Raw genomic sequence first — 27,167 nt, forward strand, 5'->3', positions numbered from 1 at the left:
CTTAAATTTCCCCTAGTCACACCAAGCTAGTTTCCTGAACTTACCTTTTTCCCAGGTTCCCCCCTGCAGAAAGGTCCATGCAGCCATGAGAGTTGCCCCGCAGTCTAACTTGAGATAATGTTTTAAAATAGTCACCATTATTGTGCTGGGCCAACAATAACTTATACAGCAAAATGATGTAAGGAAAAAAACATTTTGTAAGGAAGATCTTTGAGCAGAATGCTTAGGCCTGTGATGCTTCTAGCTAGCTAGTGAAATTTCTTGGGAGAGGTGGTTGTTATTATCATTGGTTTTGTTTTGGTTTTAGCCAGAATATCACCTGCACCACAGAAACCTTGTAACCCCTGTTGCCATATTTGTCTTTGCAGTGTTTGGAGTTCAAAACAACCTGTCTCCAAGCTCTTCAACCCTGACCCAGAATGCTACTGCAGCCTCTGCAGGTCAGCAACAATTTAAGCCTAAAGAAAGTGTGAAGGTCACCAATGTGTGCTGTCTTCTCCCACCTTTTCTATAGTGACTAGAAAGTTCATCTTGACAGAGGCTCCTTCATTACCATCTTCTTGTGTGGAGCAGTGTGGTATGAGAGGATATTGAGGAACATTTCCTCTGCTTTGCATTTGCAGGAACAGCTCTCAGTGCCTATGTAAACTCCAGAGATTTGCTTGCTCGGGAAGCCCTTGATTGTTTGAGCTGTCTTCAGTACCCTAAATGAGAAGAGATTTTTCAAATGGTGTGCAGCCCAAGGTTGATGTGTGTAGATACCTTTATCCTTCATTTCTTTTCATTCTCAAATTTCTTCATTGCAGCATATGGGATGAAGAACACTTCTCAGAGCAACACCGTGGCAAGTACTGGTGTGCCTGCTTCTGCAGGTGAGTGTGTCATTCGGTTGTTCAGGCATGGCCTTGTACAAGCATATCATGATAAAAATGAGTCAGAAATTCGGCCAGCTGACTGACACTAATACCTGGCTCCTGAGGACCATGACTTGTCACTAGCAAAGTCTCCCACCAGTGCCTTTCTGAAAAGAAAGCAAATGAGCTGGAAGCTAAGAATGAGCAAATGAGCTGGTCTGATTCAGATCTCCCCTACTCTGTGGTAACCTGGATGATTTAATTGCAGCTATTACTGCTCAGCAGGCGGGTAACTGGATAGAAGGTCACACGTGTGAAATTGTGCTTCATTTGAAGTCCAAACATTTGCAAGGTTGCTCTTTAACATCGTGTTGCAGTAGTACCAGCCTCAACAACTCAAAAATCAGGGCATTGACTTACACATGATCAGAATTATTTTTTTTTAATGAGAGAAGTTGAGGTCTTTCTACTGACCTTTCATCCTTGAACAGTTGGGATTCATCTTTTCCAACTTTTTCCTGCAACTCTGAAAGCTATAAATTAGTCTTTTATTTTTTTGTGTACGGGAAGCCAAGTTTCTTTTGCAATCCAAGGACTCCCAAAGATGAGGCTTAAAAATAGCACAGAAGTTATGATAACATCTCTAATACAGGTTTACTCTGGGTTTGTGCTAGAGTAACGGAATAGTACCATTCTGGTTATCTTGATTTTCAATGTTGTGCCAATTTGTGTGCAAATTCAGGTTTGTACACCATTCCAGGCATACTTGATACTGCCTAATGGCAGAAGGGTGACCACACGGATGTTCTTGAGTCTTGTTTGGCCTGGACCCAACCTCAGTAATCTACAGTTCAATGCTTCATAACCATGCCTGGCTCTCAAGGATATGAAGTGCTTTGTGCCTGACAGAGTAGGTCTGCTAAAGATGCTCCTCATCTTGAGCTGTGCTGGCTCTGATGACCCTTGAATGTCTCTCTCAGACTGAGTTTCTATGATTTTATAGTAAGTGTGTCAGAGAAGTGAAGATGTTATTGACCAAATCATTGCTGTATGTGATTGAATTCCAGATGCTTTCCATTTCTAGTAGCAGTTACTCTCCTGCTAGTGAAATACACATCTTTAAAGAAACCTAATGACACACACAGCCCTCCTCCTAGCTTCAGTGACCAGTGTCTCTGTTCCTGGATGTTTATAGTAGTGGCAACCCCAATCACAATGGGACTACCTATTTTAATGAACGAAAGTGTTTGGCTTGTAGTTATGACTCAGTGGCCCATACTCATCTCCTCCTCTTTCCCATCCTTTACCAATATTGCAGGGGGAACTGTTTTGAGCTCCCAGGGGGATGACATTCTGCGCAAAGACTGCAAGTTCCTGCTGCTGGAGAAGGAGAATGCCCCAGCAAAGAAGGAGATGGAGCTTTTGATCATGACAAAGGACAGTGGCAAAGTCTTTAGTGCCTCTACCACTGGGCTTAATGGAGGTAACTTCTCTTCTTCAGGACATGTGAATAGGCTGAGGGCAGGGAAGTGGAGACTGATCATAGCGAGAGTTCAGAACACTACACTTGACTCAAAGCCCTGCAAGCCAAACAAGAAGCTGTGGCAGGCAGTTAGCCTTTAACAATGCCAGCTGCAATCTAGGTCCAGCTTTTGCATTTGAAGCTCCAGAGTGTGCCTTGGAATATTTCACAAAGCTCAGGAGCTTAGAAAGCAAAAATCTAGATCTGGTTTAAACAAGCAGAGTTATTTTGTCTTCCCAGTCAAAAATATGCCTTTTGCCAATGAAAGAAGATAGGCCTGGTTGAACTTCTGGTGCCATGTTTTTAATTATATTTGGTTCCTGTTCAGGCTCCTTTGTAGAAGACACCTTGAAGAAAGAGAAGCAGGGATTTTCCTCCTCTTATGCTACAGATACTGGCCTAAAATCAGATGCAAATGGTAAGAGTTTGTCCCTTTAGAAATGCAACAGAACTTTCTCCTTCTGCCTCCATTACTACCTTTCCCTTTCAAGCGTATGCTCTAAGCTTAATCTTGCATAGAAAGACTGTTGAAACCTCTTTTACTGCTGTTAAAACAGGAGGACTGAAATCCGTGCCAACAAGGGACAAAGCAACTTACGCAGGTAAGTGATACAGTTCAGACTTTCATTGAAAGAAGCACCAAAGCACAATATACAAAAAAGCAATTGTTCTTGAGTGACATGAGTGATGACTGTGCAGTGACATCAGAGGGAGGGAATGTTCAGGGGACTTCTTTGTCTATAATGAGCAGAGCATACACCAGAGAAATTGGTACCAGTGATTTGGTTGTGGATGAGTGAGCAGTTGGGGTGTTTTTTTATTGCTGGAGAAAATCAGATAGCTGACAGTACAGCTGCGTCCTGCTACCAGGACAGATTTATGGGGAGAAGAGGGCTCAGACAGACCATGCTGACTGTTGGTGTAATTGATGGCTCAAAACTGTACAAAAAATTGACCCCAAGGGGATCACGTTTTTCAGCTGTTATTTTAAAATGCACTGAGTGTTGTCTCTTGTTGGAATTCCCATTGGGAATGCTGTTCCCAGCTTTCACAGGACCTAGAATTACACCCACCATGTGCAGAGTGGGGTATAAAGATTTTTCTCCATAGCCCTTTGTATAATGTATCAGACATTACTGTCCTTGTTCTAAGAGATTCTGGACTCTCAAGTCACAGAACTCATCATTAACCGGGAGACTTCCCTTTTCCTCTTCCAGAAATACGAAATGGTGATGCAAGGGGTGCAATTGGATCAGCACCATCCTGGTGTCCCTGTGGTTCCTGCTGTAGCTGGTGGAAATGGCTCTTGGGTTTGCTTCTGGCCTGGTTGCTTCTCCTTGGATTGCTTTTTGGACTCATTGCTTTGGGTAAGAAATAACTGAGAAACAAAATGTTGAATGGGATAGAAAGACAAACAGAGGGTGTAAGCTGGCAAAGAGGCCAAGTGTCAGAGATATCAAGCCAGAGAACTGATGAGGATCACAGTCAGCATGATGGTGACTTCCACTAAGATATTACAACTGGACATAAAGAATGGATAAGGAATATAAACTTTTGATGAGGGGTTATATAGTCTTGGGGTAAGTAGGACAGGAAAACTTCTGAGATTTGAGGTCTTACTTCTCAGAGACTAACAGATTCCGAAGTTGTCTTTTAAACTCCAGATATCCCTGCTAGAATAAAAGATTCAAAGAACAATCCTGAAAAACTCAGTGGCTGTAGTGATCTGACACAGTGCTGCCTTGTCCCTGCGGTTAGAAGTAGGTGTTTCAGGCATGCATCTGTGGCAGTACATTCTCTAGCATTTTACTTTAACTTTCCAGCGGAAGAAGTGAGAAAGCTGAAATCACGTGTGGAAAACCTGGAAAAAATCAATGGTGGCCTCCTGGCAATTAACGAAGGGAATTCAAAAATAGAAAAGGATGTTTCAAGAGTAGACTTTCTTCATGGTATTTCACCCTCCTCAACTTTCCCTTATGAAAATGAAGAGTCAGTCTGGTTGATGGTGAAGAGCAGACTGAACAAGGAAATGGAACGAGGTGAGCAGAGTCAATGTCTGTGATGCTGCATCAGACCAGATTACTTAAAGAGGAGTGGGAGGATTTGACTACCTAAGGGCCTGAAGACCAGGACTTTTAGAGTGCAATGAAATCTGTCAAAAATAGTGCCCTCACCCGACCTCACAGGCAAGCTGTGCTGGAGCTCAGATTGCTGCCACTAACACTGGTGGTGCATCCCTTAGAGGCAGCAGAAAAGGGAGAAGAAAGTAGGCTGTGGATGTGCCATCCTGTGCCAGGATGTATCGTGTTTGCTGTAGCAAGTGAGTTTTCCATTTTGAAAGAACTACACAGAAAAATGAACCCAGACCTTATTTCTCATGGTACTTTCATTAGCAAGGGAAAGATGATTTACTTCCATTCAGTAGATGATGGAGATGAGTTAACAACAGAGGAGCCTACCTTCTCCCTGCTTCAGAAGTTTCATGGATTTGCAAAAGCAAATTTGCTGAGGAAACTCTACTTATAAAGCCATGCTGTGCTTAGCCTGTGCTGCCTGCAGCCTCAAAAACAAAACAGAAGGATCCTTGGATGTGAAGTGAGTAGTTACTCTGTCGTGTAATGCGCTCTAACAACCCCTTGTAACACTTCCTGTTACAGGCTACTTCCGAGGGGAGAGAGGAGAACCTGGTGAGAAAGGTACAGCCATACAGTCCTTCTTTTCCCCTGTCTTATTCTTTGGCTCTGGCAATGCACAAGTTTGGGTGGATTTTGCCACAATGGGAAATTAGCAGTGAGAAAGATAAAGCTGGTTTATACTTGAACAAAAAGAATCATGGAATCATAGAATCATTTAGATTGGAAAAGACCTTGAAGGTCCAACCATAAACCTAACACTTCTAAGTCCACCACTAAACTGTGTCCCTAAGTGTTTTACATATCTACATGTGTTTTAAATATCTCATGGGATGACGATTCAACCACTTCCCTGGGCAGCCCATTCCAATGCTTGATAACCCTTTTGGTGAAGAAATTTTTCCTAATATCCAATCTAAACCTCCTCTGATGCAACTTGAGGCCATTTCCTCTTGTTTTATCACTTTTTACATGGAACGAGACCGACACCCGCTTCACTACAACCTCTTTTCAGATAGTTGTAGAGAACAATAAAGTCTCCCCTGAACCTCTGTTTCTTCACTTCTCTCAGCTGGTCCTCATAAGACTTGTGCTCTACACCCTTCACCAGCTTCATTGCCCTTCTTTGGATGTGCTCCAGCACCTCAATGTCTTTCTTGTAGTGAGAGGCCCAAAATGGAACACAGTATTCGAGATGCAGCCTCACCAGTGCCGAATGCAGGGGGACAGTCACTCCCCTAGTCCTGCTAGAGTGTAAAGCTAGTTTGCCACGTAAACTGTAGAGGGCCTGATCCCATGCAGAACTGTTACAGGAGGCTCAATCTTGCATTGTGCCAGTGTGAAATGACAGATCCTGTTTGCCACTAGTGGGATGGGTCTGATCCTGCACTATTCAAGTGTGAAGTGTCCCTGTTCACCCAAAACTCCTTCATGCTTCATTAAAGGCAAGAAAGCAACTAGAAAAATAAAATGAATTAGTAACATTGGAAATATCTCCAGAATCTCTCCTGATTTTTTTTTCCTCCCTCTGTTCTCAGGTGACATGGGAATACAAGGTCCCAGAGGTGAGTCTGGAGTTACCTGCTTTCTCAGGTAGATTGGCAGCCTGCCAGAGGGCTTGGGTAGCAAATGAATTTTTCTTACTCCAGAAGTTAAATAGAGAAGCCAGTGCATTCTGTAGTTCGGATATTGTGATGGATGGGTTTTTTGCTCTTCTTTCGGGCAAAGACAATTTTAGAGTTCACAGTAGAAGAGATAACAGATCTTACTTTGAATCTAGAAACTTTTCACCTGGGTGAAAGTCATTCCTGAAGCCAAGCTCTACCTGGTTTAATGACAGAATGCTTCAGAGGATTTCGTGTGGTGTGAATGATTCAATCCATTCAATGCCAGTGTGGCATTGCTGGGGATGCTGGAACTTGTAAACATGCCGGGAACATAAACTACTTTTTATAGGGGGTGAAGGTCAGCCAAAGTGACAATCAGGGAAGACCTGTTCCCCACTGATGGTCTATTTCTTTCTCTCTACAGGAGAGCGAGGACTTCCTGGTGTCCCAGGTGGGCAGTAGTACAATTCTCCTTTGAGGGAGGACATTTAGTGTAGGCAAGAACAAATTTTGCACTGCAAACCTAGCTCAAGGTAGTTCTCTAAGGAATCAATATTTAGCATAGACTAAGTCCCTTGATTAATACCTTGGTGCTCAACTACAGACACAGCTGAGAGACTTGGTTACAAGCCAGGCCTCAGCTTGCCTTCCACTTAGTTGAACATGCCTAATTTGCGGGTGTGAAGATCCCAGCCTGCCTTTGACAGAGTCCCACAGCTGCGTGAGTTCTTGGCCCAACTTTCTTGTGCTCTTGTATGTACTGTGTTCTTCTAAAGAGATCCCTGTTCAAGTACCCACCTTCCAAGAAATATATGCTTTACCCCAGCTGATGAATCTCTCTAGGCTTCGGGTTCCCCTAATTTGCATGTTATTTGTTCACTTTATACAGACACGGGCTCTGAACATTTGTTATGTCTTTCTTTCCAGGCATTCCTGGTCCAATTGGGCACCAAGGACCAGAAGGACCGAAAGGACAGAAAGGCAGCATGGGTAAGCATCTCTATCCATGCTGTGAGTTTCTCACAACTGATTGACACATGGCATGGGAATACAAACACCAGCTTGGTGTACTCATTGCCTTCCCCCATGGAGGTGGCCGTGGATCCTCTTATCCAGGGCCTCCCATAAAGGCAGCTTTTTTTGCAAGACATTTGTTTCCTGTAGGTGATCCTGGCATGGAAGGTCCCATGGGACAAAGAGGTCGAGAAGGGCTACCAGGGCCTCGAGGGGAGCCTGGGCCACCTGGATTTGGAGAAAAAGGAGACAGAGGTAGGAACTAGGTGTCCCATTCTTGGATAAAGCAGAGATGGACAAAAGCTAGACTTTGATCCCAATTTATAAAACACCTCAGTGATAGAATTTGATTTGATTATTCAAATCCAGATTTCATTTCAGCCATTTCCAGCACAGAAAAGTCTGGCCTAAGGGATTTTTTTTGGCCAAATTTACAATGGATAAACAGGGGTTGATTTGTTTGCCAGGTCTCACGGTCAGGTTTGAGTTTGACAGAATCAAAAGCACTTAGTATCAAGGTCATCTTCTTCACTGTTACCAAAGTCACCAAAGCTGGGGGATTTTTCTGGCTCATCCTAAAGCCCAGTGAGATGGGAGTTGGGCAATGTATGCTTATTTGGGTGTTTTGAACTGACCAGCAGATTATTCATGACACTTGCAAGAGAAAGAATAACAAGAGATAGAATAATGGAAAAATGGAATCTCAATTGTATTCTACAGTATCTATTTATGCTCTAATTCTGCAGGTGGTGTTGGTGAGCCAGGTCCTCCAGGGCCACCTGGTCCCCCAGGTTCTGCTGGCCTTAAAGGTAAATATGAAGATGGACAGAGAGAGCCTTACAAACTGGTTAGGAGTAAATGAACACTCCAGCCTTCCTGTTTCACTTGTGTTGCACTACAGTAATCAGAAAAGTGAGCTAATTGTCCTAATTTTAGATAAAATTTACTTTGGTAGGTACACATAACCTTCAGAGTAATAAATTCTCAGAGATTTTTAGTGAGAATGGGGATTGACAGGGAGGTTTCTCAAAACATCAATCTTTAAGATGTGTGATGTTTCCAGCTGTTTTTTCTCTGCTTTCAGAAATAATGTCAGCTCCATATCCCTAATAGTCTTTGAACACAGTTACAGCTCTACAATTCATGTAACTGTGATAAAAATTGCACTATAAAAAAATGAGTCCCACCTGAAGCACAGATCCCAGTGTCTCAGCCAAGATGGAAAACTTGAGTCTCTTTACCTTACTTTAGGGAAAACCACTTCCCTATGTCACAGGAAGTTGTGTAGATTTCTCGTCCTGGTTTTGAGAGTGCCAGTGATGCAAATTCTTCCAGACGCTGGGGGAATTCCAATCTGCTTTCAGTATGAGAGTAGTGAGACTTTGGAATAGATTGCCCAGAGAGATTGTGGATGCCCCCTCCCTGGAGGTGTTCAAGGCCAGGTTGGACGGAGCCTTGAGTAGCCTGGTCTAGTTGAGAGGTGTCCCTGCCCATGACAGGGAGGCTGGATTAGGTGATCTCTAAGGTCCCTTTCAGCCTATGCCATTCTGTGATTCTATGATTCTATGAAAAACCTGTTGGGTTGTGGATACTGTTGGGCAAACCAAAAGAGATTTGTTCAGTTTCTAATTGTGGTGTTGCTGAAAGAAAATTCATGTTCCTTTTTCACAGGTCTGATGGGTTCTCCAGGTCCACAAGGTCCTCCAGGTGAGTGCTGCATTCCTTTGCTATGGCATCTGGAGACTAGACAAAAAACCTCAGAATGACAGTTTTTCTTTTTCAGCGATCCATAATGGTGAGTGGGATGAATTAAACCCCCATCTCATTTTTCTACAGGTCCTCCTGGCCTACAAGGATTTAGAGGAGAAGCAGGTCTCCCAGGCGCTAAAGGTAAGCTTCTCTTCCTCCCGGCAATTACAGCAGCACTGGCTGATGTGCGTTTCTAGCTCTGCGCTGAGTAGCAGGCTTGGTCTGAGCATGTAGCATTTTGACGCTAGGGGCAAAGAAAATCATAAGACTGAGGAAAAGGGAAGAGGAACTAAACTTAGTCAGTGATTGCAAGCAAATATTGAGAAATACAAGAGATGCAGAGGTAATAGCGGAGTCTAGGTGAGGAAACATGGTTGGATGAGTGGAGCTGTATTGAAGGAAAGGAGTTTTCAGTTTGGGTTTGTCTGATATCAGAGTATCTGTATGTCCTCTATGATTTTTCTTGATGCATGAAATTCCTTTCCCTTCTGACTTGTTATTACTATTCTTCAATCATCCATATATCTTTCAGGCGAGAAAGGAGCCGCTGGAGCCCCTGGACCCAAAGGTATGTTGATCACTTAAATGTCTTTTGTGGATATTTTCTTTAGATTTCTTTAGATATGGATCCTGTCCATGGATATTAACGTTATCCTTCTTTGGCTTTTTCTTCTGTGCTCCTGTCAGAAAGATTTTATTTTCTCTGATGGAAACATGTTACAATGAAACAATCTCACAGAATCCTTCCGTTTTTTGTTCCACAGGTGATCAGGGTGAGAAGGGTTCTCGTGGAATGACAGGTCAGTGGATTGTTTTCCTGGAGTAACAGCCTATCTAATATACACTTGCATTATTTGAGTTCTCAAATAATCGTATAACCCAGCCAATCCCAGTTAGCTTTCTGAAAAAGTGTCATGATGTTATTGGTTGTAGGAGTTTTATTTTTGCACCCAAATTTTAAACAAGTAGATTCCATTCTTGATTCCAGTTATCTTGGTAGCAATCTTTGTGTTTAACTTTAAGGAAATTCTTCCTCACATGCCGTGTGTTCGCGTCACTAGAGCTTTTATAATGCCCAGAGACAGTCACGAATCACAAGGCCTGAACACCCTGTCAATGCTGTTTTTCAATGGCAATGCACCAAATATTGCTGACAGTCATAAACTGCATCCTCACCAAGATTTGTTTGATTCATTTTCATACTGTTTTGTTACAGGTGAACAAGGCTCAAGAGGAATGCCTGGTCCTCCAGGAGAGCCAGGGGCTAAAGGACCTGCAGGTGAGTAACAAAAAACAGCTGTGTGTATATGTAGGGCAATGTCATTTCCACCCAGAACATGTTTCTGTGAGCACAGACAGGGAAACAACGTGGGAGTGGAGTCGTACTGGTTGTGATCCTAGGTCTTTTCTCTAGATAGCTAAAATGAGTCTGTATAATCAGAACAGATGTTCTGCAGTTAAGTTTCAAGTGAATGCTTTCTGGATCTTCGGTAACTGCAGCCAAGGTTTCTTTCAGGTGCAATATGATGGAAAGCCACACTCTTGTATGTAGGGCTGTGCTCCGCTTAGAAGGAGGACAGGGCAACTGTGATACTATTTCAGCCATTCCTATCAATCTCTTTTCTTTGGACAGGACAAGCTGGTCGTGATGGACAGCCAGGTGAAAAAGGTAAGGGATTCCTTTGAGGCAGAAATGCAAGTACTTTCTGATTTGGCAGGAGATTGATTTGTAAATGGGGTGAGAGAAGATGGCAGCAGATTCATGTTCTGGGATCTTGCTGTCTCAGAAGAACTGTAGAGTCAGCCATGTAAGCATGGAACTGAGATGTGTAATGGAGCTGGCTGTAAACTTGTGACAGAGTTCTCACTACAGAACTCTTCTGTCATTGATGTTCACCTCCCAGACGCTGATGCTGAAAATGATCAGTTGGCTATGAGAATACAATAGGTAGAAAGTGCTTCAGAACAGCTGGTGGCCAAGCTTGAATGGATTGGTAGATTGTAAGTCAGTGACTTCTGGCTTGTTAATGGTGATTATATCCCTAGGTGAACCAGGTCTTATGGGAATGCCGGGAGCCCGAGGCCCTCCAGGACCCTCTGGAGATGCAGGAGAGCCAGGTAAAGACACACAGAGAACAAAAATAGTTTGTACTCAGTCAAGAACACAGATGTCTCTGTCAACAATTTCGAGTCTTAATTTGAAGTTAAGGCTGGCAAAGGATCTCTGTACTGTAAGATGGTGATGAAAGGAAAACACAGGGAATCTAGACCCTTTATGATCTCAGGATTGCACACACTACAAACAGGAACGTCAGCTGCTATGAGCCGACGTTCAGATTACTTAACAGGTGCTAAGCCAGTTTACATCATTCGTGGACTGTGTGCTATAATTTTAAGTAAATGTAATCTTTTCCTCCCTGTCTATCCTTCCCCATCTGAAATTTGTTTAGACATCTTAGATTTTTGCCTTTTTCTTCCAGGTCTCACAGGACCCCAAGGGCCACCAGGTAGGCTTTTCCACTGTGTTTCAATTTATCAATGATACACTTTGATATGGGCTAAAAAAACCCTTGTAATTTTCCTTCTGTGCTGCTTGGGGTTTCTAAAGTGATATCCCAAGGTTTCTGCATCTCCCTTGGCTTTTAAGACATGTTTTGTGATTGCTGTGTAATTTTTGAGGAACGCAGAGCCTTGGAGTGTTGAAAATTTATCTCTCCCCAAAACAGTTTGCAACAAACAACATGTTCCAGTTCCCTGTGCATCACCGGAAAGTCCTTCTAAGCAGCAGCAGAAATAGAGGGGAGAGGATGTAGCAATAGAGGTGGAAACAGAGGATGTGACGTCTGCAAGCAGAGGTGGTTGGGGGGCAAGTCAGCAGGGACTTTATCCAGGAGCCTCAGGACAGGGAGCAGTACCTGGAAGAAGCCCCACGTAAATCTAGGGAGCAGTGGGAGAAGGGAAGACTTCAACTATGCCCTGGGACACTACCAGCTCAGTCTCCAGTCCATTATGAATTCCTCTACTTGCTGTCAGGGACCTGCTTATAAATGCTGAAAGCCAGGGTCTTGAGTAGGGAGCTTCTATAAACCCGTAAGTGAAACTCAGCTGGGGTACCTGGAAAAAGTAGAGCAAACAATATTTGCACTAACCGTTTAAAATTGTTCATCTACCTCATATCAGGACTTCCAGGCAACCCAGGCCGACCGGGGGCTAAAGGTGAGTTTTGTTTCTTCCCTAATACTACTTTTCTCTCTAAGCCCTTCATTTTAGGGAGGATTAGCCGCTCTGCTGACCAGTCCCTGAAACAACAGTGGCATCTAGCGGCTTTAGGAAGGGAAGGTCTGAGAAACAGACGGTAGCCAAAGCCTCCCTGAGCATACACGAAAAGGAGGGCATCTGCTGAGGCACTCAGCGTGCCAGTTCTCCACTGAGAAAACCTTAGCAAACCTGGTTCTGCCCTGAGCATATGAGTGTGGTGCCTGGTGGCTGCAATGGAAGCTGTGTGCCTGCCTCAGATAAATCAAGGCCTTTTGCCTATTCTGGTACATGTAGTGCTTGGAAAGCTGATCAGAGGATATCTCTGGATTAGCTGAGCTCTGTTACTTCCCCATGACCTTCTAGTGCTATGACTTCTCAGACAAGAGATCAAAGGCAAAGAGAACAGAAATCACATGTTTAATAAGACTATATCATTGAGCTAGTGACAGATCTTCCCCGAAAAGCAAATTCTTTTGTCTCTTTGTTTTCTTAGGAGAACCTGGAGCTCCAGGAAAAGTCATAAGTGCTGGTATGTAGTGCTGTGAGAGTTCAAACACTTCTGCTTTTTGAGGATTTTCTCTGGTTTTTGTTATGCCTCCTAAATTCATCTCGACTGTGTGTCAGACCTGTGTTGGGAGAATACATATACTATAGATGTGTGATTCCCTAAAGTTAGATTGGTTACGCGTTCACTGGGTATGTATATGTGTGCAAGCGTATATGTTTGTGTTTCAGAGGGTTCGTCAACTATTGCTCTGCCAGGCCCACCAGGTCCCCCAGGCCCACCTGGCCCCACTGGACCCCCAGGTGTTCCAGGTGAGGAAGCTGTTCCTCTGATGTGTTTTTTGCAGGCAGCTTGCATTGCTGTGCATCCAGTTCTTAATTTAATGTGTGATGTTTATTGTCTCTGCCAGGCTGCCCTGTCTGGGAGGCAAAATTGCTCAGGCAGGACTCATGGTCCTCACCCTTCCCTGCAGAAAGACCAAGATCTCAGGTTGAGTTAGGGAGGCAGCAGCCTCAAGGGAGAAATGGGATATGATCACAGGGGGGAAGGAAAGAAGGAAGAGCTGAGAAGATGAAGAAACTGGGAACACTGTTGTCCTTTGATCTGATGAGTACGAAGTAGTGATAGGTCAAATCCAGCAAGTAGAATCAAGCTCTTTTGCCTCTCAGGAAAGCAGGCTGTGTCTAATCTCTTTTCCAGTACTGTTACTGAAATTAGGAAGTGCTTCTTTCCCAGCTTAGGGAAAGCTTAGCTTTGAACTCAAGGCAGCAGAAATCCCACAGAAGCATCTACAAATCTTTCACACAAACACACACAGAGACTCTGGCTATGCATGAGCTTGGTCCTCAGACTCTCTGTCCCAGGTCAAACACTGCCCTCCAGCACGCTGGTGTGAGGCAGCAGAGTTCCTGAGCCCTGGTTCTTATGGCACTTCTCTGCCTCTCCCAGCTGTAAAGCTGGAGCTAATCCTGGAGCTGGTTTGGTAGAGCTAACCTCAATTTGCAGCAGGGAATGCGAGAGGACAGTTAGGGATGTTGCAGTTCTGTCGTGGTCAGTGACATTCTGGTTATTTCACCAGTCTAAGGGGCACCAAGCACTAATTGCCATGTGGTGGAAAATAAGCCTTTTCTCCAGAGCTTCAGGTAACACATGGGTCATTGACAAATTCATACCCCATAGCAATTCCATTTATTTGTGCAGACAAATACATTATTTGATAGTTTCAGTTCTTATAAAAGACTTATTGATTCGTTTCTGCTACTGTAAAATACAACCAGGAAAATCTAATGCAATCTGTTTTTTTTCCTTTGAAACCAGGTCCTGTTGGACCAGCTGGTCTCCCTGGGCAGCAAGGTACTTCTCCATCAGCTTTGATTCTTCTTCTTCTTAAGAGAACTGAATTCATTAGTTTTCCTTTGTTTCTAATTCTGTCAGCCCTTGGCACAATCTCTCTCCCTTTTGTTTGCAGATTTCTTCCTTTCGGTTCATTTCACTGCATTATTTAGCTTAATTAATCTTGTAAAGGATTTCTATTATTTTTTTCTTTCCCAGGGGAAGAAGCGGGGTGTTAAGAGCCAGTGTGATGTGGATGCTGCAAATGTCTTTTTTTCTTATGTTATTTTTTCTGTAGGCTGGTATTTCTAAGGCACTTCTCAAGTGCAGTTGCTTTTCTGTGGTAGGGGATATAGCCCAGCTGGATACCTCCTGCCATTTTGAAAGGTGGGGGAACAAACTAGAGCCAAATTGGTAATAATGTCATAATGTCACTGTGAAACCACTGCCATTTGGACAGACATCTGTTTGGAAGGGCTTGAACACAGCTGACTCCTAAGAACCTTTCTTAGTTTTTTATGATCCTGTTAGAGCAAGTTGTGCAGTAATTTCCAGATTTGAATACAATGTCCCTCAGAGCCAGGGACTGAGTTCATGCTCCCAGTTCACATAAGCAAAGTCAGAATCTGTTGTCAGGGAGGTGAGGAGTGGGTACAAAATGTCATTCTCCCTGAGTTACATAATTCACTTTCTCTTTTTTTTTCAAAAAAAAAAGGTCCACGGGGTGAGAAGGGATCCCCAGGTGAAGCTGTGATAGAAACTATCAAAACGGAAGTCTCGTCATTAACATCTCGAAGTAAGTGGACCTGCCTTTCCAGTCCTTTGCTTGGAGAGGTGCCAGAGGCCTCAAGGCCCACTCACAGCTAACAGGAGGTGCCTCTACCTCTTTCCTCTCAATGTGACATAAAGTGTGTGTGTGTATGTGTATGGTGGTGGGACAGCAGTACCAGCTACTTCTTCTGCCCTCCTTTTCATCTGTGCATCCCAAAGTGCTTTCGAAAGGAGGTAGATTGAATTAGGCCCATGACACAAAGAAGAAAGCTAAGAAATAGTGACTGGTGAACAGTCTCTCACAGCAGAGATGGTCACAGAGCTGTGAGGTTTCAGACTGGCCTTTTAGCCACTGTATTCGCACAGGGCAGTTCCCTGTGTAGTATGAACACAGAGCCATCCACAAGAGGAGAACCAGTTTGAAAAGGCACGTTAGTCTAAGCAACAGAAATCCAAAAACTCTTTGTGAATTAGAGGACAAATTCGCAGGGGAGCAAATGCTATTTTAAGATGAAAATAAGTGGAGCAGAACAGAATGGTTTAGCAGCATCCTGAGAAGAGTGTCTGCTTGCTCTTTGCAATGCTGGATGTGTGGTGCAGTATTCCTGGGATTTGAGACCTCTGCAAGTGTGCAGGAGAGGCAAGGCAGAGGAGGGCATGAAATCATAAATAGTCCTTGCCTGATCACCATCTGAAGGGGGTCATGTAGATCCAGACTATGCTTCAGTACTGTCCATCCCCCATTCAGGAGTTCGATCTCAGCATCACTGAACTTTGTTTGTCCCTCAGCATGGAGGTGAGGATACATCTCCAATCAAGATAACACAGTGCAGCTACTTGTTAAATAATGGCTGCATAATGTTTTCCTCCCAAAACTTGCCCTTCGTTGGAAGAATATTTCCTCTCCTTGAAAACTCATTCTCTCCTTTTGCAGCCTTTGAGTCCTTTGTTCTTTCTCTCAGCAACCATTATGCTCCAGAGAGATCTCCCTGTTTCCAAAATGCTACCAACTTGCTCAGCACAGTATTTTGCTTCATGTCCTAGCCTGCATGCTAGCAACAAATACATCTCTTTTCTCCCCTCCCTGACTCAACTTTGTCTTAGGTCACTCAGGTCCTGCCTTAGTCCACCTTTGACTGTAAGAGCTTCTAACAGCAATGCAAGGACAGTGTTTCCATAGCAGCAGTATCTCCACAGCAACAATTTTCCCTTTTTGTGTGTGTTTCATTTGCATAGTGCTGGCAGATTTACAAGGGCGAGCAGGACCACCAGGTCCCCCTGGACCACCAGGTATGTAATATAGGAGAGCTCAGTACATGAGCAGGGGGATGCTAACACACATGGCATGTTTCTGGGCCATGCAGTTTACTGAGTAAATATTCTGTAATAATCCTGTTTCTTTCTTCATCAGGTGAATCTGTGCAGGGACCTCCTGGACCTCGTGGACCCCCAGGTAAGAGCTTGTTTCTCTGAAACAAACCTGGAAAGTGAGGGCATTTTCCAGTGTCTCTATCCTGTGCCTTGTGGTATCCCAGATGCAGTCTTGGATCTGGTGGAAGTTACTAGAGCTGACTTTACTGGAAGCAGAATTTCACATAGTGGGTTCCTACTAACACAATTTCACTGCAATATAGTTTCACAGTAGCAGGATTCTGCCCAAGAGAAGATTTGCTTTGGCAGAGGTTTGCTAGCCAGAATAGTAATTCATAAATACCATACTTTTTGGGAAGACACTCAACATTCTCAAGCCTCCAAAGGAAGTAACTGTAATCAATTCCATCTTTACTTTTTAGTTGTGCAGCCTTAACTTCCAGCTGGGGACAGATGGAGTGGTTCTTATCATGGGGAACATATCCCCACTCCACTTCCTGTAGCACAGATTTCCCTTTCATAGCCAGAAGAGGGGAGGTGCAGGAGGACACAATATAGGAGCGTAACCCCATTCCTTGCTCTCTGCTCAGCAGTAAAGGGGAGCTAGTCAGGTGTGTGATGAAATGAACTTTCCCTCTCAATGCAGTGAAGACTCGCTGGGATAGGCAGTCTGTACCACAAAGAAAGGAGTTTCTCTGTCCTGTGTCTGCTGTGGTGGCAAATGATAATGAAAAATAACTAACAGGGATAGAGGAATAGGTGTGTGTGGAGAAAACAATGATACTAGCCTACACTTGGAAATATTTGAGCTATGGCCATGGCTGGCAATGTAGCAGCCCTGATGTCTGTTTATTTACATTGTTGAGGTTCATCCTTCCTGAAGCCTGTTTTTGTTCCTTTTGAAGGAGAAGGATTGCCAGGACCTCCGGGCCCACCAGGGAGACCAGGATCTTCCATGTCCACCTCAGGCAGGTTCTTCCCACTCATTCCCTGGCCTATGTCCTGGGAATGTCCTGACTGTTGGGTTCCAAAAAGCACATCCTTGACTAGGACAAGGTGGAGCCAGAGGAGACTTTATGTCATGTTCTGCTGGATGTCATGCAGAAACCTTTTTGTTTTAATTACAGAAACATTCTTCTCAGGCCCACCAGGTCCACCAGGCCCACCAGGCCCGAAGGGAGACCAAGGTGGGTATATCCTGCTGCCTTACAAAGATTTTAAATGGATCTCAGCATCTCAGACTGAAAAGAAGGAAGGAAGGACTTGGAAGCAGAAAGCCTCCAGCCTTTCTGTAACTGTAAGAAAGCTAGCACAGTGGTCACTAAATAAGACTCCTGTCTGCTGCCTTAAGACAAGTCAGTCTTTGTCAGAGAAATTTATTAGCCTCCAGTACTGGAGTCAAGGCGGTCACTGTATTCAGATCCTAACTTTGCGAGCCCAGTAGATTCCGGAGCGTTCAGAGCTTCAGATTTGCCATTAAAGGGGAATGATCTTTTCGCCAAATACAGTGTGGACTTGGCTAAGTCAGTGTAAGGAGGTGGCCTTGTGAAGTGTAGCTCAGCTCTCAGCTGGCAGAAAAACATGAGACCTCCTCTCTTTACCCATTTCTGCCCTGCAAATTGAAGACAATGATAATATTCTGCAGTGTGGGCTGGGATGTGGCAGATCAGAACAAAGCAAATGCCAACGCTGTTCTTCTGCTCCCCTGTTCACAGGTGAACGAGGTCCACGAGGATTCACGGGTAAGGAGGTTTCCAGGACATATCAGTGGGGTGCAGGGTAGCTTGCCTGTGTATATGACTGCTCCTCCATTTCTGTATCCCATGCAGGAGAACCGGGTGAGCCTGGCCTTTCAGCATTCTCCCACGGTCAGTCTATGCACTCTTTTGTGCTTTGAATTCATTGTCCCTAGGCTGAAACCAGAGGACAAAATCCTGCTCTATTGATTCTGTCTTAGTTTTAGTGGAGCCAGGATTTTGTCCACACGCTTTATTCCTGTGAATCTCTGACTCTTCTTCTGCAATTGACAGGTGACAGAGTCACCATGCAGGGACCTCCAGGACTCCCAGGCCCACCAGGTGCACCTGGACCCAAAGGTGAAGTTAAAAATCTTTCTTTCTTTGCTGGTGGCTTCACACAGCTAAGAGTGGTTGAGACTAAAGGATGGAGCAACCTGGTCCTTTGAGAACTACAGCTGTGCCCACCCCTGCCTTTTCAGGCAGAGCAGGACCATGACAATAGAATTGCTCTGAGCACAAGGTGCATGTGCAGGTCACAGAAGGCTCAGGAAAGCTGCTGTGGCCTTTTCCTTCTGCTCTTCCCCAACAAGCTGCTAATTCAAGATAGTCGTGACAAGGGCTGGGTAGTTGCTTCTCTGACAACATGTAGCTCAACTGTTTTACACAACCAATTATGCAATGTGCAGTGACACTCGTTACAATTGTCTGTCACCCTTACTCTGGTTTCCAGGTGATGCAGGTGTCCCAGGCGCTCCTGGCATCCCAGGAGCATCTCGAGGTAAGAGGCCAGACCATCAGTGCTCTGATACTATCAAGAAATGCTGACATCTTGGTGGAGACTTTGAAAAAGCTCCTTTGGGTTTTACAAGTGTGAGTGCCAACCTAGTGCTGATGGGAATTGTGTTCAAAACCTCTTTTTTTCACAGCCTACTTTAAATCAGACAAAGGATTGCAAGTTTTCTGTTTCCAGCTTACTGGGAAGCTTTTGAGCCAGAGTTTGTCCCCATGGGGCATGAAAGAAAGGGATTCCAGGTTGGCTAGCAATGTTTCACAGGGATTAGGGAAGCTGCATTGAACCCTTTAATAGAAACATTTCTGATCAGAACAAAAGTGCCCTTTGTTCGGTTTTACTTGCCCTCAGGTGGATTCGTGTGAATTAAGCTGCTTTCATTCTGAATAAGAGTATCTCTGTACGCAGGACATGAATGCAGTTTCACAAAAAGTACATATGGATTAACTTAAATGTCCCTCCATGTGAGCACGCCCTCTGCCTCTCCGCATCGTGTTCTGGGAACACGACCTCAGGGTGCTGGGAAGACAGATACCTTAAAGTACATGAGGTGTCACTGGACACTGTGGTGACAGGAATCACACAGGGCCCAGGTGTATCTTGCAATGGAAACCAGTGAGGAAGTTCTTGAGCTGGTGCTGCCCAGGCTGGCTGGGATTGGGAGCAGCAGGGCAGTGAGGTTAGCCTAATGAGCTTGAGTGCTTTTATGGATCTCCATGTCTATTTCTGCACAGCATTGCACTCTGGTGCCAAAACTGACCAGACCAGGTCTGTCAGTATGAAGCCAGAGAGGTCTCTGAACTCAGCCCTGCAAAGCTGCATAGGCTGAATTATAAAATGCCGAATTAATTGAAGACATTATACTGCCTAACAGCCCATGTTCAGACTGTGTTTAGAGATGGAGGGGGAGCCCCTCCATAGTCCATTCCCAAAGCTCTTTCCAGACCTGTGGGAAGGGCTCAATGCAAGCACACTTTAGCATCGCTTGGTCTAATGCAACCATGCCAAAAACATTCCTTCTCCTTACAATGCTTTCTGTAGGTGGATCCAGACAAATTCAGGGACCCCCAGGACCTCCTGGGCCACCCGGTCCTCCTGGTCCAGGTGGAAGTTCATCTCAAGAGATTCAGCAGTATGTCACTGACTACCTGAAGAGTGAGTATAATGACATTTTACCATAGGTCAGCAGATGGATGCCTCTTTCTCTCTCTCTGTTTTGCTCCCTGAGCCCCTTGTCACTCTTCTTTTAGAAGCAGCAGCCCTACTGCTCTGGCCTTATTTTTGTTGGATACTGTGAAGTACTGTTGCCCACTGTGGCCTCTGCAGAACTGGCCTTCTGTTGGCTTGCTTTTTGCCAAGGAAGGAAAGAGGGTCCAGTAATTGTGCATATGGCCATTGTCTTCTCTCTAGTGATGTGGGCATATCTTGGGCTTCCCACCTAGGTGATGACGTGAGGCGTTATTTGACTGGTGCCCAAGGCCCACCAGGCCCACCTGGCCCACCTGGAGTCATCACCACTGCAGATGGGATGAACTTGGATTATGCAGAGCTGGCTACCCGTGTTATGAGCTATATGACAAGTAAGCACCATGTTGGTAAGCTCTGTACTGAGTCACGCTCTCAACTGAGCTTGTGCAACACCTAGGAGGTGAGAATCAGAGGACAAACAACATGTTTAAATAGCAGCACCCCAGCTCAGTTATTCATCTTCTGCAGTCTTGGCCCAGGACTCCACACAGCTGAGGTGGCCTCAGTCTGTCCCATTACAAAGGTTAGATTAACAGTGGCCGCTGTTTAAGAAGTCTCACGTTAAACGTTAGCTGTTAGACCCTGTAATGCCCTTAAGATCCAAACAGAGGTGGCTCTATTTGGTGTATGTGGTCTCAAATATTCTAGAGTAGTTCTGTATGCTTGGGGCCCTCCTAAAGTAGATTAAATTCCCAGAGCTTTTGGAAGCAGCCTGGAATCTCAGCCAGAAGAGCACAGATCATACAGCTGTGTAGACAACAAGGCTGTGTGAGACAGCAACTGATTCATGGCTGGGGGCAGGGGAAGCCCATTCCAGCAGTTAAACGGGATTGATTCAGCTCTCCTTTGTCCCTGCCTGACCCCTCTTCACTTTCTGTCTCATCCTGCGTGACGTAAAACCTTTTCATTCCCACAGGCTCTTCAGATCGCTACCAGTCATTTGCCCGTTCGGTATCAACTACATCCGTTTTGTACCAAGAACTTCTGGACATGCTGCAGAGTAAGTGACCCTCAAGGTAAACATGGGGTCTGGGGTTAAAGCATCCCAGCAGCCGGGAGATCTGCCCTTCCCTTCCAGTCTCCTGTCTCCAACCAAAGTTATCAGCAGCTGCTTCAGAGGGCAAAGGCCTGCCACAGGTGCTGCTGAGTCATAGAATCATAGAATGGGTTGGATTGGAAGGCACCTCAAAGATCATCTAGTTCCATCCCCCCTGCCATGGGCAGGGAAACCCTCTACTACACCAGGTTGCCCAAAGCTTCATCCAGCCTGGCCTTGAACACTGCCAGGGATGGGGCATCTACAACTTCTCTGGGCAACCTGTTCCAGTGCCTCACCACCCTCAGAGTGGGTGAGAAAAATTTCTTCCTTATATCCAATCTAAATCTCCCCTCTTTCAGTTTAAATCCATTGCCCCTTGTCCTATCACTACATGCCCTTGTAAAAAGTCCCTCTCCAGCTTTCCTGTAGGCCCCCTTTAAGTACTGGAAGCTGCAATAAGATCAACCCGGAGCCTTCTCTTCTCCAGGCTGAACAGCCCCAACTCTCTCAGCCTGCCTTCCAAGTCCTTTGGAGACTTTATGTCTTGTACTGGAGAGTTTCCATGCTTTCCAGAAACTATACTTTCTTACCTGTTTGCTTTTCATACATACTGCTGTAACTCTGCGGATTCCCACTCTCTCCCCTCCCTTTCCCTCCTTCACTCTCTAAGTGGCATCTGCCTATGTCCCTCCTTTTGAACAATTTCCCACAATTTCCTCCAGTTTTCCACTAAACCTTCAGCTTCCACTTTCCAGCTCCCCCACTCTCTTAGGGTCCCCCCCATTCCCTCTTGCCCACTCCAAGGCCTTGCGATGTCTTTGCTCTTAAGGTGAGGAGGGTACCCAGCTCTGTATTCTTTTGTGCACATGCTGTCACTGTGGACTGATAGATAAATCATGAGGATGTAATTTTGCTGTGCCTGAAGGTATTGATGATGCTGGCCGACACTGCACTCCTCCTGTGTGATCCAGTGGCAAGACAATCAGATTCCATGTTCCGAACAGACAAATATCTGCTGAAATACCACAGATCTCAGCATGGTCTTTTCCAGCCACTTTTAATTTCCTTTACCTAAGATGTTGTACAGGGTGTCCTGAAGAAACAGAACACAAGGAGATCCCTTTAGCAATCAAGATTATCATCCTCCTCAAATCCTGAGTAGTAGGAGGTTCCCGTCCCTGTCACAAATATTTCTGACACCATACACAGGGCAGTTCACACTCAGAAAAGGAGAAGTGTGGGGAAAGGAGCTTTGCATCCATAGGTTTTGATGGTTTTCTTAGTGGTGGGGACTCAGCTTACAGGCTGGGAACTCCTCACACCTTGCATCTTTGCGGCAGCCGGACAGGCTTAAAATATGCATTTTTCATTTTCAGGAGAAGAAATTCGTCAGTATCTAATTGGACCTCGGGGGCCACCAGGACCTCCTGGACCAGGGGGAGATGGCATGTCTCTGTCACTGGATTATGATGAGCTGACCAGGCGGTTTATCAGCTACTTGACAAGTAATGGTCTTTATTAGTGTGCGTTTCCCTCTTTTCCTTTGGGAGCTGAGCAGAAAGCTCATGCTGTCAGTGAAAAATCTTTCAGTGTCAACTGTGTGAATCCCCATGTACAGAGACCTCCTCACAGGGATTATGATAGACTTGGAAGAGAACAAACGTGCCCTATAGCTAAGATACTATCCACAGACTCTAGTAATGAGTTCTTTCTTTGCTAAAAACTGAGCCTAGGAACAGCATTTCATCTTAGAAGTCCCATCAACACCTTCCAAGTACCTTTATAACCCTTTTCTCACTGGGTCTGTGGCCAGGTTATAGCCTTCTGCGTAGCTGCAACTATCTACTTAAAAGCACAGCCTGGTCCGTGCTCACTCTCTCTGAACTGCCCGTGGAGAACAGATCTCACTAATGGGCTGCTCCAAAGATGACGGGAATTTCCTCTTTGGCTCTGAAAGTAGGAAACTGCTGTTTATCAGCAGCACCCCAGCAGTTCAGGCAGGACAGCTGCATTTTATCAGCAAGAACATTTCATTAAAGCAAATTACAAAGGTGCAAAGTTTCACACCAGAGCTGCTTGCAGGTAGGCAGGCACAGGGAGAGCAGCACATGCATCAGCCAGAGGGTCACAGCTGAGCTATATGTCCTGGGGTGCCCTCACCCTGTGTCAGGGGTTCATGAGACATGCAGAGCTTTTGCCAAGAATAGAGACCTGATGCCTGCCTGTCTGCAGGTGCCCTTGTATTGGGATTAACAGGGCAAGTTTTAACTCCAGAACAAGGCTTGAGCCCTGGCTCCCAGCACAGTCTGCAGATAGGAACACTCCACCCTGTAGGCATCTCTCCTGCATTGCCTGTGAACAAGCCCTGCAGCCTGTCTGCTCACACTGTAACAGCCTGTTTTGATAACATGCTACTCTTAGATCTGTTTGATTTTGCAGGTTCTGGGATGAGCATTGGGCTCCCTGGACCACCTGGGCCTCCAGGGACACCTGGTATATCGTACAGTGACCTGACAGCATACCTGCGAAGTAAGCCAACTTCTTTATTCCCCTACTATAGATCCCTACACACCCCCAGGATCTTTTTTTACAGGCTTAGTCACAGAATTTCCCCTTTTGCTCATCACAACGAATAACCCTCTATGAGACTCTGATGGTCCCCCTGCCTTAGTTAGAAGCACCACAGGCCTCCTGGGCTCTGCCAGGACCTGCACAGACTGCGAGGGGCTGCAGACAGATCACTGTGCTCCCGTGGGGAGCAGCAGCAGAGAGGTGCTGTCTTGGGGATGGGGCTGGAGGAGCCCTTTGTCTTCTCCAAACTTCGCAGCATAAAGGAATTTATTATGCCAACTTTTAAATGTATATTTAAAAAATAGGGACTTCTATCCTCTTTGGGATCTCCTGAATTCTCAATGTGACATCTACACGCAGGGAAGTGAGATGCGCCAGAAGGTTCTGGGGAGAAAAAAACACCTTATACTTGGCTGTAGCTGGCATTAGCTGTGTTTTCAGGGAAGGTTTATCAGGGTTGCAGTGGTTTGGGTGACTCCTTTTCTTCTCTTATGTCTTACAGACTCTGAATTCAGTGGTCTTGTTGGGCCCCCTGGTCCTGCAGGACCCCCAGGACCTGCAGGGATCCCCGGATCACCTGGCATCTCTTTGGAGGACGTCTCTGCTTACCTACAAAGTAAAGCACTTATGTTTCTCACAGCTGGCAGGGAGATTCTGTTTGTAGGTGCTGGGAGGACTGAAACTGAGATTTAGCTTATCAGGGGCTGTGATTGCCCACTGAAAACAAGGTCAATTTAAAAAAAAATCTCATCAACATTAGCTGGAAAGGGATGGAAGTTGGGGTTGGAGCCTTTAAACTTTGAAAAGCCCGAGACATATGTGATTTCCTTGTCCTCTCACTGTCAGAAAATAATTCTTTCTCTCCCTCAAGGTGTGGGATACTCCTCCCTCTCGGCAGTCCAGGGTCCACCTGGCCCTCCTGGCCCTCCAGGACCACCAGGCTTCTCAGGAACTGGCCTCCTGTCCTATGCTGACATCACCCACAGTGACGAGTTCAGGAGTGAGCTGATCCAGTACTTGAAGAGTAAGGGGAAGCCATCCATCCTTCCTGCACACACCCTGAGCCGTGCTTTGCCTTGTGCAGGTTGCTGGCTCTGCCACAGCTGAGGCAGCCCTGTAGGAGCCTGCCCTGAATTGGGGCTGCAGCGAGACCTTATCTCTACAGCCAGGTCTGTGCAGGACCCCGGTGGCCTGTCTCCTCTCAGTCCGACTGCAAGTGCACATTGTGAGCCAAAAGGGACAGGCACTGGGCAGTTACTGAGCAGTGAGTCCCTAGTAAGGTCACCTGCAGAGTTTTGCTGTGGGAAAAGCATTGTCTTTGACAAACACCTGCCTACAGAGCAACGGATGAAGTAGGGGTTGGAGGGCAGCACCGAGGCAGCTGTGAGGCAGCACTGGTCTGAGCTCTCATGCTGGCAAGTCATCCAGGGCAGTCTTTCAAAAACATGGGGATCCCCTCACTTGTGGGAGACTGCTCACAGAACAGCCATTTTGTCAGAGGTGCTGAAATTGGCCTGAGAGGAGTGCACCCTTCTGCAAAGTCATTGGGCATGTTTCCAAGATTGGGCACCAAAAAATGTGGGAGAGATGGAAAGGAGGAGGGTGTCGTGCCATCTGTAGAGATCAAGGTTGACATATGTGTCTGCTGCCTGAGAAATGGTACTGGAAGAGGGTTACTGCGATGATTGGCGTGACAGAATTTCACACTCTGGTCTTCATTCGGGTGGTAGCACAGGACCTCTGCCAAGCTGGGGGGGCCCAGGTACCCCAGTGTACCTAAAGTCCCCTCTCTTGCATTTTGCAGGTGATGAAGTTCGAAGCTACATCTCAGGGCCACCTGGGCCCCCTGGGCCACGGGGACCACCAGGACCAAAAGGAGATAGTGGCTTGGTAGCTGGATCTATGTCTTCATCATACCAAGGGTCAAGGACTTCTGAGCGGTTGCATGGAGGATCCTTTGGAGCTGAGGGATCCCATGGGGGATCACAGGGCACAGGCAGCTCACATGGCAGCTCTATGAGCAGCATGTCATCTTACAGTGCCTCAATGGGCAGCGATGGCTCTTATGATGCCTCCATGGGCAGTGATGGGTCTTTCGATGGGCTGCTGACAGAAGAGGAATCACACAGGAGATCAGCAAGTTCAAGCAGATCCTACAGCAACTCCTTCAGTGGTTCCCTGGATTACAACGAGTTGGCACTCCGTGTGTCAGAGAGCCTACAGAGTGAGTGGAATGCCTGCTTGTCGTGACCCACCTTGTCCCAGCCCACAACTCCTAACCCCCTGTGCCTGGTGTCACGCAGTTCACTTCCCTCACCCCTCCTGCTGCCTATAGCTCTCCCTTACACCTTCCTGCCTCAGCATCCAGCCACAGTTTTCCCAGAAGTCCTTTCAAATGACATCTTTAATTCCTCAGGCCAAGGTATTCTCCAGGACCTGATGTCTTACACTGCACAGGGACCTGCAGGTCCCCCAGGCCCTCCTGGTCCCCCTGGCATCAGCAGAGTTTTTGCAGCCTATGGCAATGTCACTGAGGACCTCATGGACTTCTTTAGAAGTAAGTGACGTATTAACTTGGTGTTTGTGGCTCATGCCTATGAGATCTCTCCAGCCTCTCGTAGACCTAGTGATCTTTTCACCTTTACGTGCTGCAAAAATCAAGATACAAAGCTGGAGGCAGATCCCCTTCCTCCCTTGCTGGGGAGGTGCAGTCTCATCATTAGGCAGGACATCAGGATTTCCTACTACTTGTAGGAAACACCTCAAAACTGAAGGCCACTGTGCTTGCAAGCCCTATGGCTTATTTTAACATGGCTGGGCTGACACATGTAGAGCAACACGAGACAGCTGCTTGCTCTGTTCCCAAATTCCCTTCCCTGAGCATGGGCCAGCTCCAGCTGGGACCAAAACCAGTTTTTAAAAACCTGCTCTCAGTCAGTCTAATCCCATCTAACCTAGAGAAATGTCCTTCCAGTGTGACTCGCTGCTTCTCTAAGTCAACACAGAGCCTTTTGCAAGTGGTTTGTCCCACTCATTCATCCTCTCCTTAATTTCCCTCTCCAGCATATGGTACCATCCAGGGGCCGCCCGGTGAAAAAGGGGAGAGGGGTTATCCTGGACCCAAAGGTAAGACTTGCCATCCTTTCCCTCTCAAGCTCTGTAGTGCTGAAGAAGCAGCACTGTGTCCACAGAGATAGTTGGCACTGGGCTGCTCAAGGTCACAGCCTCCCCACAGTGGTGGTGGCACCTTCAGGATGTCAGCCCAAGCATTGTCCTAACTTGGTCTTCCTTACCCTGGCCTGTCCCTCTTCATGGGCCAGTCCTGCTCAAGGGCAAACTCGGTCTTCTCATTTCTTTAGGTGACCCTGGACCAATGGGCCCACCAGGACGCCACGGGCACAGGGGACCAAAAGGAGAGAAAGGAGAGAAAGGTATGAACATCTCCCACCCCTGGGAGAGCAGGGTTTGCCTGTCAGGGAGTGGAGGATTCCCCAGACACCAGCCCATCTCTGGGAAGTGCTGGAAAACCCACACAGTCCTGGTTTTTTGGTTGTCTGTTTTTTTTCTCCACACAAACTTTTCAAATAACCCTCCTTTTGACTTTCATGTCCCCAGGTGAACAACTGTATGTTGGCAGAAGAAAAAGAAGAAGTATCGGGGTTTAA

The 27,167-nt window shown here is 46.0% G+C and overlaps 1 protein-coding gene across 1 annotated transcript in view; it reads left to right on the forward strand.

Moving 5' to 3' along the window:
- Positions 1 to 27,167, forward strand: part of COL17A1 (collagen type XVII alpha 1 chain) — a 57,519-nt gene extending 30,352 nt beyond the window's left edge. Inside the window, exons 12-57 of the mRNA XM_086616436.1 lie at positions 369 to 440; positions 807 to 872; positions 2,173 to 2,337; positions 2,705 to 2,794; positions 2,934 to 2,978; positions 3,594 to 3,743; positions 4,200 to 4,415; positions 5,034 to 5,072; positions 6,047 to 6,073; positions 6,540 to 6,566; positions 7,043 to 7,105; positions 7,280 to 7,384; positions 7,876 to 7,938; positions 8,801 to 8,836; positions 8,966 to 9,019; positions 9,411 to 9,446; positions 9,643 to 9,678; positions 10,095 to 10,157; positions 10,512 to 10,547; positions 10,925 to 10,996; positions 11,359 to 11,385; positions 12,059 to 12,094; positions 12,630 to 12,665; positions 12,872 to 12,952; positions 13,959 to 13,994; positions 14,689 to 14,769; positions 15,981 to 16,034; positions 16,156 to 16,197; positions 17,021 to 17,083; positions 17,243 to 17,302; positions 17,831 to 17,857; positions 17,945 to 17,983; positions 18,146 to 18,211; positions 18,585 to 18,632; positions 19,686 to 19,799; positions 20,087 to 20,224; positions 20,809 to 20,892; positions 22,308 to 22,436; positions 23,371 to 23,460; positions 24,005 to 24,118; positions 24,374 to 24,526; positions 25,307 to 25,726; positions 25,919 to 26,059; positions 26,566 to 26,628; positions 26,862 to 26,933; positions 27,118 to 27,167. Coding sequence (XP_086472562.1) covers positions 369 to 440; positions 807 to 872; positions 2,173 to 2,337; positions 2,705 to 2,794; positions 2,934 to 2,978; positions 3,594 to 3,743; positions 4,200 to 4,415; positions 5,034 to 5,072; positions 6,047 to 6,073; positions 6,540 to 6,566; positions 7,043 to 7,105; positions 7,280 to 7,384; positions 7,876 to 7,938; positions 8,801 to 8,836; positions 8,966 to 9,019; positions 9,411 to 9,446; positions 9,643 to 9,678; positions 10,095 to 10,157; positions 10,512 to 10,547; positions 10,925 to 10,996; positions 11,359 to 11,385; positions 12,059 to 12,094; positions 12,630 to 12,665; positions 12,872 to 12,952; positions 13,959 to 13,994; positions 14,689 to 14,769; positions 15,981 to 16,034; positions 16,156 to 16,197; positions 17,021 to 17,083; positions 17,243 to 17,302; positions 17,831 to 17,857; positions 17,945 to 17,983; positions 18,146 to 18,211; positions 18,585 to 18,632; positions 19,686 to 19,799; positions 20,087 to 20,224; positions 20,809 to 20,892; positions 22,308 to 22,436; positions 23,371 to 23,460; positions 24,005 to 24,118; positions 24,374 to 24,526; positions 25,307 to 25,726; positions 25,919 to 26,059; positions 26,566 to 26,628; positions 26,862 to 26,933; positions 27,118 to 27,167 — 3,725 coding nt within the window. The remainder of the gene's footprint in view (positions 1 to 368; positions 441 to 806; positions 873 to 2,172; positions 2,338 to 2,704; positions 2,795 to 2,933; positions 2,979 to 3,593; positions 3,744 to 4,199; positions 4,416 to 5,033; positions 5,073 to 6,046; positions 6,074 to 6,539; positions 6,567 to 7,042; positions 7,106 to 7,279; positions 7,385 to 7,875; positions 7,939 to 8,800; positions 8,837 to 8,965; positions 9,020 to 9,410; positions 9,447 to 9,642; positions 9,679 to 10,094; positions 10,158 to 10,511; positions 10,548 to 10,924; positions 10,997 to 11,358; positions 11,386 to 12,058; positions 12,095 to 12,629; positions 12,666 to 12,871; positions 12,953 to 13,958; positions 13,995 to 14,688; positions 14,770 to 15,980; positions 16,035 to 16,155; positions 16,198 to 17,020; positions 17,084 to 17,242; positions 17,303 to 17,830; positions 17,858 to 17,944; positions 17,984 to 18,145; positions 18,212 to 18,584; positions 18,633 to 19,685; positions 19,800 to 20,086; positions 20,225 to 20,808; positions 20,893 to 22,307; positions 22,437 to 23,370; positions 23,461 to 24,004; positions 24,119 to 24,373; positions 24,527 to 25,306; positions 25,727 to 25,918; positions 26,060 to 26,565; positions 26,629 to 26,861; positions 26,934 to 27,117) is intronic.

Source organism: Tauraco erythrolophus, chromosome 9, assembly GCF_009769465.1.
Source record: "Tauraco erythrolophus isolate bTauEry1 chromosome 9, bTauEry1.pri, whole genome shotgun sequence".
Classification (NCBI taxonomy): Eukaryota; Metazoa; Chordata; class Aves; order Musophagiformes; family Musophagidae; genus Tauraco; species Tauraco erythrolophus.